A 13,883-nucleotide genomic window follows, 5' to 3' on the forward strand; every position below is an offset into this window, starting at 1 on the left:
TCTTTCACACCTCAGAGTCTGGATCCCATCTCCTCACTGAGTCTGTGTGACTCCAGCGACCGCAAGATAGAAGAACGTGATTCGTATAAGAAATGCACTATTTATCAACACACCTAAACAACGCAGTCACACTCACGCAGCAGTACAACATCAAATTTATATAAAATGGATATATAATTATCTTTAAATGTCTTCAATTTCTGTAGAGCCACAGTTTGGTTATGCAGCAGAATCTGTCAGTGTGTGTATCTCAACACGCGTCTGCTGTGAAACACCTGACAGATAACTGAAGGGCTGTCTGTTGTGAAGCTGACAGGATATGATGTCAGACTCGCTCAGCATCATGGGAAACACTGACCATTAATATGGCAGCTGCAGCGTTTCTGTCCTGCTTCTCGCAACAAATCTGACACGGTCTCTCAATGCTCTCCTGTGTTTTTGTGGACTTCTCTCAATGTTCGTGACAGCGCTTGAGTTGGTGCTGATGCTGAGAGACAGACAGCAGATGCAGAGATGATGCAACATGCAAACAACTAATGGGCTTTAAAACCAAAGTTGTTCTGCGAGGCACAGATGCCGATCTGGCCGGTGCACAAACACACATGAACTATTTTCATGAACAGTAACACAGTTATTTCCATTAACAAGCTTTCAACTAGTTTTTGCACTATATCATTGCAAATGTGTGGCTTATATTGTTTGCTCTTTCTTTCTGAAATGATGCATTAAGATGTGCATTATGATTGATTTTACTGTTATGACCATGAGAACATAAATTAGAAAATGTTAAAAACTTAGAAAATGTAAAAAAAACTTTGTAATTACAAAAACAATTTGTCACTTAACATTTCTTTTTTCTTTTTAATTGGAAATTTTTAAAAACTTAGAAAATTAGAAAAAAATAACTTGGAGAGACTTTTTTAAATTAGAATTACTTGTTTCTTGTTTTGTAAAAAAGAATTAGTATATTTTTTTCTCTTTTTGAAAAATTTGTCTTTTTTTATAAAATAAAATTAGTCACTTTGCATGTTTTGGTCTATTTTAAAATGTAACTCTCTCTCTCTCTCTCTATATATATATATAATATAATTTTTTTCTTTTTTAATTTAAAAACTAAGAAAAAATTAGTCATTAGTCACTTTATAATTATAACTTTTTTTAAATGTCATTTTGCATTTTTTGAGTCTTTTTTAATTAAATTTTTTCAGTCACGGTATTTTTGTTAGCCCTATGTTGAGCATTTCAAAATTCCTAATTTACGCATTTCATTACATTTTGTGGCAATTAGAGTCATTTAGCATAAAAAATCTCTAAAACATTTTTTAGTGTTGCATCTTTGCAACTGTGATACATATATGAATATAGCACTATTTCAATAGCATATTAGTAGTAGATTCCTTTATTTTTCAGTTTCTCATTCAATCAGAATAGAGTTAAAATTCCGTATTAACAATTCAGAAAATATGAATGTGTTTCTTGCTCAAGTCTCCTGATATCCATCCAGATGTCTCAGACCAGTCGTTAAACATCAGCTGTGGATCCGTCAGTGTTGTATCAGTGCGTGTGTAACTGATGGCTGTGATGATCAGATGTGATTTCTGCCCGAGCCAGCAGTCATCAATAATGCCGGAGTGAATGTCACGGATCATCGCTTGCAAAAGATCAGCATCAGCTTACATACCACAATACTTTCCATGCGCAGCTCAGAGTCTCTCATTTTTCACCCTGCAAGAGCTTCATCTGATCTGGATACCTGTAACGCATCCTAATAAGAACAAACATGAAACTTAAAACACAAAAATATGTCATGTAATAAAATGCAAACTGAGTCATCGAGACATCGAGAGATGGATTTACTGTAGCATCATGTTGAACAATTTAAGTTTTATTTGGGGTAAACTATTCCTTTCTATTAATTCAGCATAAGAGTTTTTTATGATTGAGTAATGATGAGTTTAATCTGAAATCACCAAATTTCATGTGATGTATATGTTGCTTTCTTCGTTGAATCTTAGCTTCTGAATTTGAGTTAAATTGGTCACATGCCACAAGAACAATGTAAAGATAAAATTACACAACAACAGAAACTTCAGATTTTTATCTAAGGAAAAGACAGCAAGGTCTCATATAAATTAAATACATAAATTTTAATATTTATTATTATTAATATCACGTAATGTTTCCCAAATTTATTATTAATATCACAAATGTTCTTTTTGTGTGGAATAAGGGTAAATCATATTGTATATAAAATATTATTATATATATATATTTTTTTACATTTGAATTAAAATTCTGTTTGCTGTGCCTACTAATAAGAAAATTTGTAAAAGTCAACAAATTTGAGTAATTTTGCATTTTAGTATTTTTTTATTAATCAATTAACAATCATCATTGCATATCTGCAGCTAATACTGTATACTTGCCAATTTTAGTCTTTTTAATAAGAGCTATAAATAACATTAAACATTTTAAAAATAGATTTTTTTCAGTCAAGTTGCATTTGATTGCATTTTGCACTCAACAAATTTCAAATCAAATCTTTATTTTTGAATTCACTTACATTTTTCAAGCAATGATGTAAAATAAATACTATGTAGCATTTCATAACTTTTTATTAAAAGTAGCACAAAAAAAGCTTTAAATATCCCTATATCAGTCTTATTGAGTGTATATTTAAGGAAAACACACACATTTTATTGTAAACTCTGAAATCCATTTCTGATATTTGATGTGCAGTGTTTGTATGCTGAGATATGAAGAGAAAGCTCTGAGCAGCAGCAGTGTCCTGTATGTAGTTGAGATGGACATCAGATCACAGTCTCCTGATGGCTTTATTTACAGCTGCACTTCATTCGTGTTTTCCTGCATTATCAGAGCTCTGTCAGATCCACTGAATGAAGAAGGACACAAACCGTGGTTCTCTTATCAGGAGAGTAAAGGTTTGTGCGTTTCTTGTCAGATCGGCTGATGTGGAGCCCAGAGCTGTTAAGATCTCAGACAGATGACGGCTGTATGGACAGGAGGTGTGGGTCACTTAATCAAGCCGGACGCTGGGTAATGAGCAGCTTGATTTTGCTGAAGGATCGGTTTATCTGGGCTGTTGCTGATGGATGGAGAGCCTGTTGTCATGGAGACGCTGATAGCCGTGGTGCTGATGCAGGAGTTTGGGTGAGATGCAGGATGCTGTTTGTCTGGTGTGATGCTCTCACATGAACTCTGCTCATGGAGTGTGTACATCGAGGTTCATGACTGAAAAGGTTTTATTTTATTTTACTTCTTTTTTTTTTTTGAATAGAATTGTTTAGCATTAAATAAATAAAACTAGTCAGCTGTTTTTAAAATCTATCTATCTATCTATCTATCTATCTATCTATCTAAAATAGAATATTATATGACAAATAGACATTTAAATATTTTATATATTTTATTTACTGTAGCTTCTTCCAATTTTTCTTTCCAATTTTTTTTTTAATTGAGCACTTAATTTTTATTGTATATTTAATATTTTTTTTATTAATAAATATAATTTGTTTTGCAGTGCACAATAACAACAGTTACCAACACTAATACATCCATATTTATTCTGTGAAAATACAAAATAAAATCATGTACATTTTATTTACAGCCTTTTGTACATTATAATATATTGTATTTGCATTGTCAAGTATATAATGTTAAATACTGCAGCAGCATACAAGTCACTTCTCTCTTCATTCAACATATTAAACCACACGATTCACACTTAATGCTTAAGACATTTTCATTTAAACGCATCTGCTTGTGTGAATCACTAAAATTACATACTAATCAAACACCATGAGCAAATACATGTCACACTTCAGTCATCCAGTGTTTAAATCTTAAACTTTGTCGCATTATTTTTATTATTGATTTCAGGGCCACTTTTCGCTGGAGCGGGTCTTTTGCAGGTCCTCCCTCGAGTCCGGCTCTGCTGATCTCAGATCAGCTCTGTTAAGGCTCATGTGACGTGTTTATAAATAAAGCACATGATTAACCAGATCACAGTTTAGTATGCAACACTGGAATGACTGAAGAAGTGAACAGAAGCTCAAGGCGACATATAAATGCACTTTGATATTAACAATAAAAAGCTGAGATTGAAAGCGAACAGCTAAAGAAACACTGCAGATCAAATCTATCAGCACAAGATGTGGAATGCGTTTCATTCTTCTCAAAAGGACGTTTAACGTTATACATGCCTCTATCCTTTACATTACTGACATTCATGAAGCTGATTAAACCTCGCGATGCATTATTGAGGTAAAACCCCATTAAAATGCACAACAAATCTCAAGTGAAACAGCAGATTTATTGCTACGGTTTATAATCATTGGTACGAGAACACGGCGAAGCTGCCATTGGATTGATTTTCTAGATTTGATGTGTCCAGCATCTGGATTGGTTTTGGATTCGGTGGCCAATCCCGAGCCGGGCGGAGAGAGGACCTGCGCCCGCTCTGCTCGACCTGTGGCGGATAACCTGATCCAACACTGACGCTCTTTGGCTGATTTCCCAGAAAATGACAACTCTATGCTGTTGTGAGTGATGGAAATCGTCTAATATCTAGGAAAACTTCTTTATAGGTATGAAGCTTATAGTTAGAATTAAGTGCAGTACATTCTACGCTCATCTCTTCTAGATCTATAACACTCTGTTTAGCAAATCTGATATTAATTTCAAAAACCAGTGGCTCTAAACTGCTCATATAAATGTATTTGACCACTGAACTCCATCACTGGTTTCCAGTCAGCAGATCTGATGAGTCTAGATGAGGTCATCTCAAGGCTCCTCCTCCACTTCTCTGATTGGCTGGATGATGTTGCTGGTGGATTTGTACTGGCTGGTCTGATTGGCTGTGTGTGTGTTGGTGTGTTTAGTTTGGGTGTTTCTAGGGAAGCTGTTTTCAGGTTCGTCTGTGTACCAGGTTTTATCTGCAGAATGATTGACATTATTTACTGTGCGTTTGAAGCATGAAGTGCACATGAAAGCAAAGCTCCATCTCATGCGCTGACGACTTTTGAAATGTTTAAATTCATCATTACATAATGCATTCATAGTATGGTTATTATAGTATTATAATATTACCACCATAAAAATAAAAATTGTTTCAGCACTGTTACAAAAAAAAAAAAAATATATATATATATATGATCAATGAGTCATGATAGCAAGTGTTTGATTAACTCATTAAAATAATTTAACCAATTTTACAAAATTTTTAAAGAAAGAATAAGACTTTAAAACTCTAATAATAATAATAATAATAATAATAATCATAATGCAACTTTAAGACTATAGTTTATTGAAGTACTAAAATAACTAATAATAATAATAATAACACTAATAAAAATAATAAAAGCTATACAGATATTTAAAAAAATCTAATAAAAACACAACAAAATTATTAAAACTAACTAAAATATCATTTTGTTTTCAAATTGTATTTTTTTTTACATTCAAAATATTATTAAAAAAAACAACATAAAACTAAATACATTTATAACCTTAAAAACCTTTTAAAACCACAATTATATGTTAAGTTTTTTTTTATGATTTGAATTCAAAAGATGTAATTTAACATTGAATATACCATTAAATAGAGTTTAAAAAGTCTTAAGCAAAGTTGCCAAGATGGGATATATATATATATATATTATATAATTTTTATTTAATTTTGTATAATTCAACAAACTTGATATATGGTTAAAATAGTTAAGAAAAAATGCCAAAAAAAGAGCAGTTTCTCCAGCAACTTTTTTTTTTTTTTTTATCTGTATCAGGGTTTTTATTTTATTTTTAAAAAAAATTTTATGCAAAGTCTTGTTATTGTTGTTGTTGTTGTTTGTGAAGGCATTCAAGGCCATTTACATTGTAAGAACTGCTTTCAGATGATTTTACTCTAATCATGCTCATATATTTGGAAATTAAAAGCATGCATACTACAGAGTATTTACTACAGACACGCGAGCTAAATCTCTACAGAGGGTCGCAATGGTAAAAGCATTCTCAGTGTTATGACAGATCATAGATATCAAGAGATCAAAACAACTACTGAACTACAGCAGAGCCCTGAATCTGGAGAAACATGCACCGCAGAGATGACCTTCAGCAAAACAGCCAGAGCCGCCAAAAGCTGCTTTGCTTTCAGTCAGAAAGCAAAGAATTAATTCTGGCATGAAGGATTCAATGCACTTTTCAGCTCATAACCATCGGAATTATGAGAGATGGTTGCAGTAATGACATGCATTTAGTTCCATACCTGAAACCCCTCTATTCGTCCTGGGCACACTTTAAAGAGAGAGTACATGGAGTAAGTTCAAATGATTTTCTGAGGGAACTCCATCCTTTTTACACTTACGCACACATACTTATTTATATTGGTGCATGAGTCAAAAAATATTTAGCAATTTACAAAAATAAAATAATTCGAATAAAAATAAAATACAAAATAATTTTAAAATTTCTAAAAAATAAATTAAAATCTTAAATGAAAAAAAAAATCATAAAATTATATAAATAACTATATATATATATTTGCACAAGTATACATAGGCATAAAAATATATAAATGTATAAAAAAATCCTTAAATAATTACAATTATAATAATGACATTAAATTATTAAAATAATAAAATACAGACTAAATTGTAACATTTATAAAATTACAAAATATGCAAGTATTTACAAATGTATTTGTACTTTTGTTTAAAAAATGAATTAATTAAAAAAACAATTTAACGAAATAATCATAATTATATAATACAACAAAATATAATGTTTTACTTTTAGTTTATATTGTAACATTACAAATTATATATATATATATATATATATATATATATATATATATATATACGCACACACAAATATATTTGCACTTTAGGTTTAAATTAGTTATCAATTTACAGTATTTAAAATTATTATAATTAAATTAAATTATTAAAATCAAAAATTTTATTTTAAATTTTTTTAATAAAAATACAATAATAAAGGTGTATGAAAAGCACAATCTTTTAAATAATAAAAGGAATATCAATGAACATGAGGTCCTGAGCAAAAGCAGATGCTTTAAGTGTTTTAAAAGCAAAGTCGTCACATCATCAATACAGAAAAAAATACTTTTATTATGTTTAAGATATCGAATACACTAGTTCATTATAATCAAATAAGAAAAATGTCTTACACGTGATATTTAGAGAATCAAAACTTTGGTGTGAGCGTCTTACTATAGCAATGAACGTGAATTAAACAAAGCAAACAAACGTCCTGCTTGCTTCTTTACAAATACTCAAACAACTTTATTCTTGCAGCATTGCAACACTTTCATCTATTACGTGAGTTATATCAGCCAACCAAACAGCACGAGTTCAGTCCAAAAGAGTTTAACAGCCTTAGAAATATGAAAGATTTTGAATAGAAGATAAAACATTTGCCAAACGACTCTCTTTCTGTCAAGGCCGAGGTGAATTAACTCTCATTCTGTCATCGGTCGTCTCAAGAAGGCAGTGAATGGACAACAAAAACATTCTTTATGAGCACACAGATATATATTAATGTGTAAGTACAGTGGGTCCAAATGTCTGAGAAAACACTGGAAAATTTGAAATTTGCAAAATGTTATGACTTAATGAAGTAATGTTTCAGATTTCTCCGTCACTATTCAAAATGTTTTGTGACATTGACATGATATTGATTTTGTTAAGTTAAAATATATGCAATTTTTTTTCATCGTGAACTTTATATGTATTTGGTGCATTTGTTTTGTATTTTATATAGTAGTGTTCATTTATGTATCTGCAACTGATTAAAATTGTACAGTTTTTTTTCTGTTGAAAAATCTACAAAATAATCTAAATTGCTCAAAAATACATTTAAATTTTCACTGCAATCTATGATTAGAAAATGTAATAATCTTTATAAACATTAATTTATAATTTAATATCTTTTTTACTTTAATGTATTTTAAAAAATGAAAAACATCAATTAAAATATGTCCACTTTACCCATTGTGACCTTTATATTTTATATATTTTATTCATATTTTGTATATTTCTAGTATGTATTGTTTATTTATTGTATGCTTTAAAATGGATTGAACTGTGCAGATTTTTCTCTATTCCTAAAACCCACGAAATGTTTGTCTTACATTATTAAAAATAAATTCAAGTTTATTTACATTTTAACAGAAATGTATATGATCAGAAAATATAAAATTTATTAATATTATTGATTTACTATTTAATGTTTTTATTGACTTCTAAATAATTTAAATATCAATTATGTAATCGTCATTTATATTTGGTGTATTTGTCAGAATATTTTGAGTATGCATTGTTCATTTTTATGCATCTGCAATGGATTGAATTTTCTTTATTCCTTAAATCCACAAAATGTTTGTTTTACATTATTGGAGTTCTGAAACGGTTAAAAAAAAAATCAGAAAATCAATTTCTGTAATAAAAACAAATATATATAAATTGCAAAAAAAAAAAAAAAAAAGTTTATTAATAGTATTTACATTAAAATATTTCAATTTAAATCTACTGACTAAATAATTGAATGTAATTTTTTATGAAGTAAAAGACGTTTGGAGCCACTGTATGTGGGCAGCATGAGACAGCAGATGTGTTATATGAGGAGCATCAGGATGCAGAAGCACACGAGCGTTCGTCAGGATTAAAGTGCAGTTAAAGTGCAAACTGGTAAAACTGGTTCATTAACCCAACGCAGTGTTACCCATGTGAGACGTACTGATGGTGGTTTGTGGTGTAGACGCTGGCCGGTGCTTTATACAGATGCAACTTCTAGTGTGTTAAAGATGATGTGCGAAGTAAACATTTGATACGTGTAAAAAAATAAAGTCCGGGATATGCGTTTGTGATAAGAGTCCGCATCGACGCTTACAGAGGAACGTACTTCTGTTTGTCGCGCAGGTCGCGGCTCCGGCTGCGTCCCGGCCGGGCGGATGAAGGGATGGAGAGGGCGGATGGGCTCTTCTTGCTCGGGCAGTAGGTGGAGTTGGACGAAAGGTTGGAGCGCATCCGGCCGGCGTTGTGGTCAAACTGCATCAAGCAGAAGATCAGATCTGTAGGCACCAGCTCGAAGTTGTACGGAGGATTCGTGATCACGTATCTGTCGCGAGAGAAACCGTATTTAGCAACACTTTCATTTGACATGTTACAAAATAGTTACAAACAATCTACTAAAGAAAAGCTCAATAAGTATAGCTTTGCAAGGATGCGTTAAATTGATTAAAGCAATGAGCTCCAAGAAACCTGTGAATTTATACCAGCTAAGGGATGACATGAAGAGGAATGAAGCTTGAAAGATCATTGCTTTTATAAAACGGTTATTCCATATATGTAGTATGGTTTCACAAAATAAAACAAAGCAAATAAAGTGTAATGATATTACTAAAAACAGTATTCTTCCACCAAACAATGTAGCTCCTCAGAAACAGTTGTGATTGTAACAAAAAGTGGTTGCCGAGCAACAGACAAACGTAAACACAGGTGAATGTTACATTGTTACTTTGAGTTATTTACAACAGCTTTGAACTCGGCTCAGCCAATCAGAATCAAGGACCGGAATGATCCGCTTATTAATACAATTTTTGTTAATGTTTTATTTGTTAGAGACAGATACAATAAATTATATGTACAGAAAACTTCAATTACAGTTACAAAAACAACAATTTATAATATAAGTACACTAAATATGACAACAAGTTTATTGCTGTATCAACCAATATTTTGTCGCTTTAAAAAAAAAATTATAATTTGCAATATATTTTAAATACTCTGGCAATGAATTTTATGCCAAACATTTTCAAAAATGTATTACACTGAGAAAAAAAATTAACTTTATATTCTCTTTTGTATTTTGTACAGTATACTTCTAGTATGTACAGTATTGTTCATTTATTCATGTTTTGAATGCAACTGATTGATTTAGTTTTCTCTGATTAAAAAATATTAATTTTGATGTTGAAGTTTATTTTTAATTTTCACTGCAATTTAAATGATCAGATCATGTAATATTAATATACGATTAATTGAATATTTAGTATTTTTTACTGACTTGTAATATTTTAATGTAATATTAACTTAAAATGCAAACACTTCATCCATCCTGTTCTTTATATTTGGTGCATTTGTTTAGTACTTTTTAATGTATTGTTAATTTATTTTATCTTTTGTAATTTACTGAATTCGACTGATATTTCTTTATTCCAAAAATCCATGAAATGTTTGTTTTACATCATTTGAGTTAATGTTATATTATCTAAATGTTATATTTGGTGGATTTGACAACATATTTTGAGTGTGTATTGTTCATTTCTTTTATGCATCTACAACTAATTGAATTATACAGATTTTTCTCTATTATAAAAATGCATGAAAAGTTTGTTTTACGTAACTTTTTCATTTATATTTCAAATTAATGCTACTCTTTTGAACTTAAAATATTCATCAGCACAACACTACATTGATAATAATCAGAAATGTTTCTTGAGCAGCAAATCATCATATCAGAATGATTTCTGGAGATCATGTGACACTGAAGACTGGAGGAATGATGCTGAAAATACAGCGGAGCATCACAGAAATAAATTACACTTTAACAGAGATTCATACAGAAAACAGCTGTTTTACATTAGAAAATTATTTCACAATTTAACTGTTTTCATTGTATATTTGATCAAATAAAAGTGCAGCCTAGGTGAGCAGAAGAGACTTCTTTCAAAAACATTAAAAATATAACCGAGCACATAGTAAAGCTAGTAAAGCCGGTCCACTCACCGTTTGGTGCACTGGCTGGGTGCTCCCAGATGTGCGTCTCTTAATCGGTAGATTCCAAAACACAACATGTTGTACGTCTTCAATGCTTTACAGAATAAATCACCATAACAGCCTCCATCCTGAAAACACAAGCACAAACCGTATATGGTGGTACAGATTTAAAGATATTTGATAAAATAGATTCAGTAGATTAAGGCTCCAAACATCCAAACAAGTACTGTTTTATATATATTTTATATTATATTATATATATTTTATATTTTATTTATATAAAACATATATTTTCCAAAACATGAACTATACTATAAAACTGCAAAAAAAAAAAAAAAACCAGTTGGAAATCTCCTTTTCAGGTCTATGCTCAAAAAGTGGTTAACAGCTATATTAAATGGAACATAAATATTCTACAAATATAATTTTAGTACCATAAATTCCGCTAAATATACAAAATGTTAAATACAAACATTATCTAACATATTGTATGTTTCACTGAAATAATAATAAAAAAGGGTAATTTTTGAGCTCCGCACAAGCAGCACCTGAGGGTTAAACATGAAGTAAGAGATGTCAGTCTCACCCCGAGATCAGCGAAGGGTCCGTCGTAAAGCGCCAGCTGTGCCACGCGGCATCGGTCTCTGTTGGCCAGTGTCTGCGGTGTGCTGTATCCTCCACGCAGTGCATTCTCCTCCGCCAGCAGACCCTCCAGCTCCGGCGTCGCTCCACCGGTCACCAGCGTCCGGATCAGAGTCAGAATATTATCATTGAAGTACGTCTGAGAGAGAGAGACAGAGAGAGAGAGACAGAGAGAGAGAGAGAAAGAGAGAGTTGAGTAGTTGGGGGTTCGATGCCTTGCTCAAGGACACCTAAGTCGTGGTACAGCTGGCCCGGGATTCGAACCCACAACCCTAGGGTTAGGAGTCAAACTCTCTAACCACTAGGCCACAACTAGCTACATGCACTTACTATATATGGTTAGGGTTAGGATTATGGTTACTTGCATGTAATTATGCATAATTACTTGTTATTATAATAGTAAGTACATTTAATATGTGTAACAAGGACACCTTAAAATAAAGTGTTAACTAAATTTATTATATAAAAACTAAATAAAAAACAAAAAAGATCACTATAGTTAATCCATATACAAATTAATCATAGATTAACTACACAAACCATAGTTGAACCTTGGTATTTGTACTGTGGTTAAACAAATGGCGTCTGTTTATTTTGTTGGGGTAATTTTGTTGTGGTGTGTGCTTCTTGTGCATTTCTTTCTCTGTTTGTGTAGTGAGCATGTGGCAGGGGGGGCGTGGTTTAGCGAAGTCTGCAGCGGGAGAGAGAATCAGGAGACGAGCGGTAAGTGAGTGGTTTGGGCAAAAACTATCAACACCTGTTTCTCGTTTCAGTAATTGGCGCGGAGAGAGTATAAAACGCCAGGAGAGACAGAAGCAGTCGAGAGAGAGACGGACTGCTGACGGGAACCGGAAAGAGTAAACCGGAAGTGTTGTGCGAACGTGTTGATGTCAGAGAAAAAGTCACCATTTGGTGTTTGTGAAGTTTGAGTTAATTTTTGAATTTAATAAATATGTCAGCAGTCCAGCCGACCCCTTTGTCCTATTCCTTTCCTCCCACGAACTACTACAGAGCATTTGCAGCAGATTCTGGTGCTTTGCATGTGTTTTCTTAAGTTGCATCAGGCCTGGCGCCGCTGTGTTTGTGTTCACTTACGGCACTCATTAATGAGTCCAGCACGCTGACGGCGAACGCTGTCCCACAGGCGAACGGCTGCGTGAGGTACAGCTCCGTGTCAGGGTCATCGTCATCGTCCTGGTCCAGAAACTGGACGTTTGAGTCGTTCACTGCGCACACACACACACACACTAATGAGGGTCTTACAAAAAATTTCCCAGAAAATAACAACACAGGGTCAAAAATGAACTCTTTCAGCACCAAATGCAAGAATTTGGCAAGTAAATGAACTGGTGCAACTTGCCAACAAGACCTTTAAAGATTATGTAGATGAAGATTTTCTTCAGACCTTTAAGCAGAAACATGACGTGATGATATGTATTATGAGTCAGTCTGATAAAACATGACAAAAGAAAGGTTATTACAGTTCCCTTTCAGTCAGTTACGTCTGCAGCGACTGACGGATTGGTTCACACTCAAAGGTGAGATCTGAAGAGACGTTAACTAAAAGAGTCAATCAATCCATCAATCAATCAATGTTTACTTAAAATGCAACAAACCTGAACTAAATTTAAATATTAAAAAAACTAAATTATTTTATTTTAGCTAGAATAGCAATATTTTAATTTCCATTTAGCTTAATTTGATGTACAAAAATAACTAACTGAAATAAAAATAAATACATTTAATTATAGACATTAAAAATAATAGTATAGCCTATAAACATAAAAATAACAGTTATAATGATAATGATAATAATAATAATAATAATAATGACAAAAATGCACAACAAAATTACTAAAACTTTAACAAAAAAATAAATAAATCAAAATGCATAATTTAAAGGTTAAATTTCGAAATTATTTTCATGGCTACTAAAAAAATAAAACTGGTAAATGTAGTAAGAAATGTATTTGAAGTCAAATGGAAAGAACGATAAGAACAATAATATACACATACATATATACATATATATATATATATATATATATATATATATATATATATATATATATATATACACATATATATATAAATATATATATATATATATATGTATGTATGTGTATATAATTGTTCTTATTGTTATATATATATACACCGTATTTTCCGGACTATAAGTTGCACTTTTTTTCATAGTTTGGCTGGTCCTGCGACTTATAGTCAGGTGCGACTTATTTATTAAAATTAATTTGATATGAACCAAGAGAAATGAACTAAGAGACATGAACCAAGAGAAAACATTACCATCTCCAGCCGTGAGAGGGCGCTCTATGCTGCTCAGTGCTCCTGTAGTCTACACTGAAAACAGAGCGCCCTCTCGTGGCTGTAGATGGTAATGTTTTCTCTTGGTTCTAAATAAATGTG

The 13,883-nt window shown here is 31.9% G+C and overlaps 1 protein-coding gene across 8 annotated transcripts in view; it reads right to left on the reverse strand.

The window, feature by feature from the left end:
• Nucleotides 1-4,779: 4,779 nt before the first annotated feature.
• Nucleotides 4,780-13,883, reverse strand: part of LOC132122511 (calcium-activated potassium channel subunit alpha-1-like) — a 72,284-nt gene continuing 63,180 nt past the window's right edge. For 7 of the 8 annotated variants that reach the window (XM_059532871.1, XM_059532872.1, XM_059532878.1 and 4 more), the window contains 6 exons: nt 12,555-12,685; nt 11,404-11,598; nt 10,827-10,945; nt 8,941-9,156; nt 6,284-6,312; nt 4,780-4,955 (listed from right to left, as the gene is read on the reverse strand). In XM_059532871.1, the coding sequence (XP_059388854.1) occupies nt 4,804-4,955; nt 6,284-6,312; nt 8,941-9,156; nt 10,827-10,945; nt 11,404-11,598; nt 12,555-12,685 (842 nt within the window). In that variant the 3' untranslated portion in view covers nt 4,780-4,803. The remainder of the gene's footprint in view (nt 4,956-6,283; nt 6,313-8,940; nt 9,157-10,826; nt 10,946-11,403; nt 11,599-12,554; nt 12,686-13,883) is intronic. The other variant, XM_059532876.1, reaches the window with a different exon arrangement.

This window comes from Carassius carassius, chromosome 40, assembly GCF_963082965.1.
Source record: "Carassius carassius chromosome 40, fCarCar2.1, whole genome shotgun sequence".
In the NCBI taxonomy this organism is placed as follows: Eukaryota; Metazoa; Chordata; class Actinopteri; order Cypriniformes; family Cyprinidae; genus Carassius; species Carassius carassius.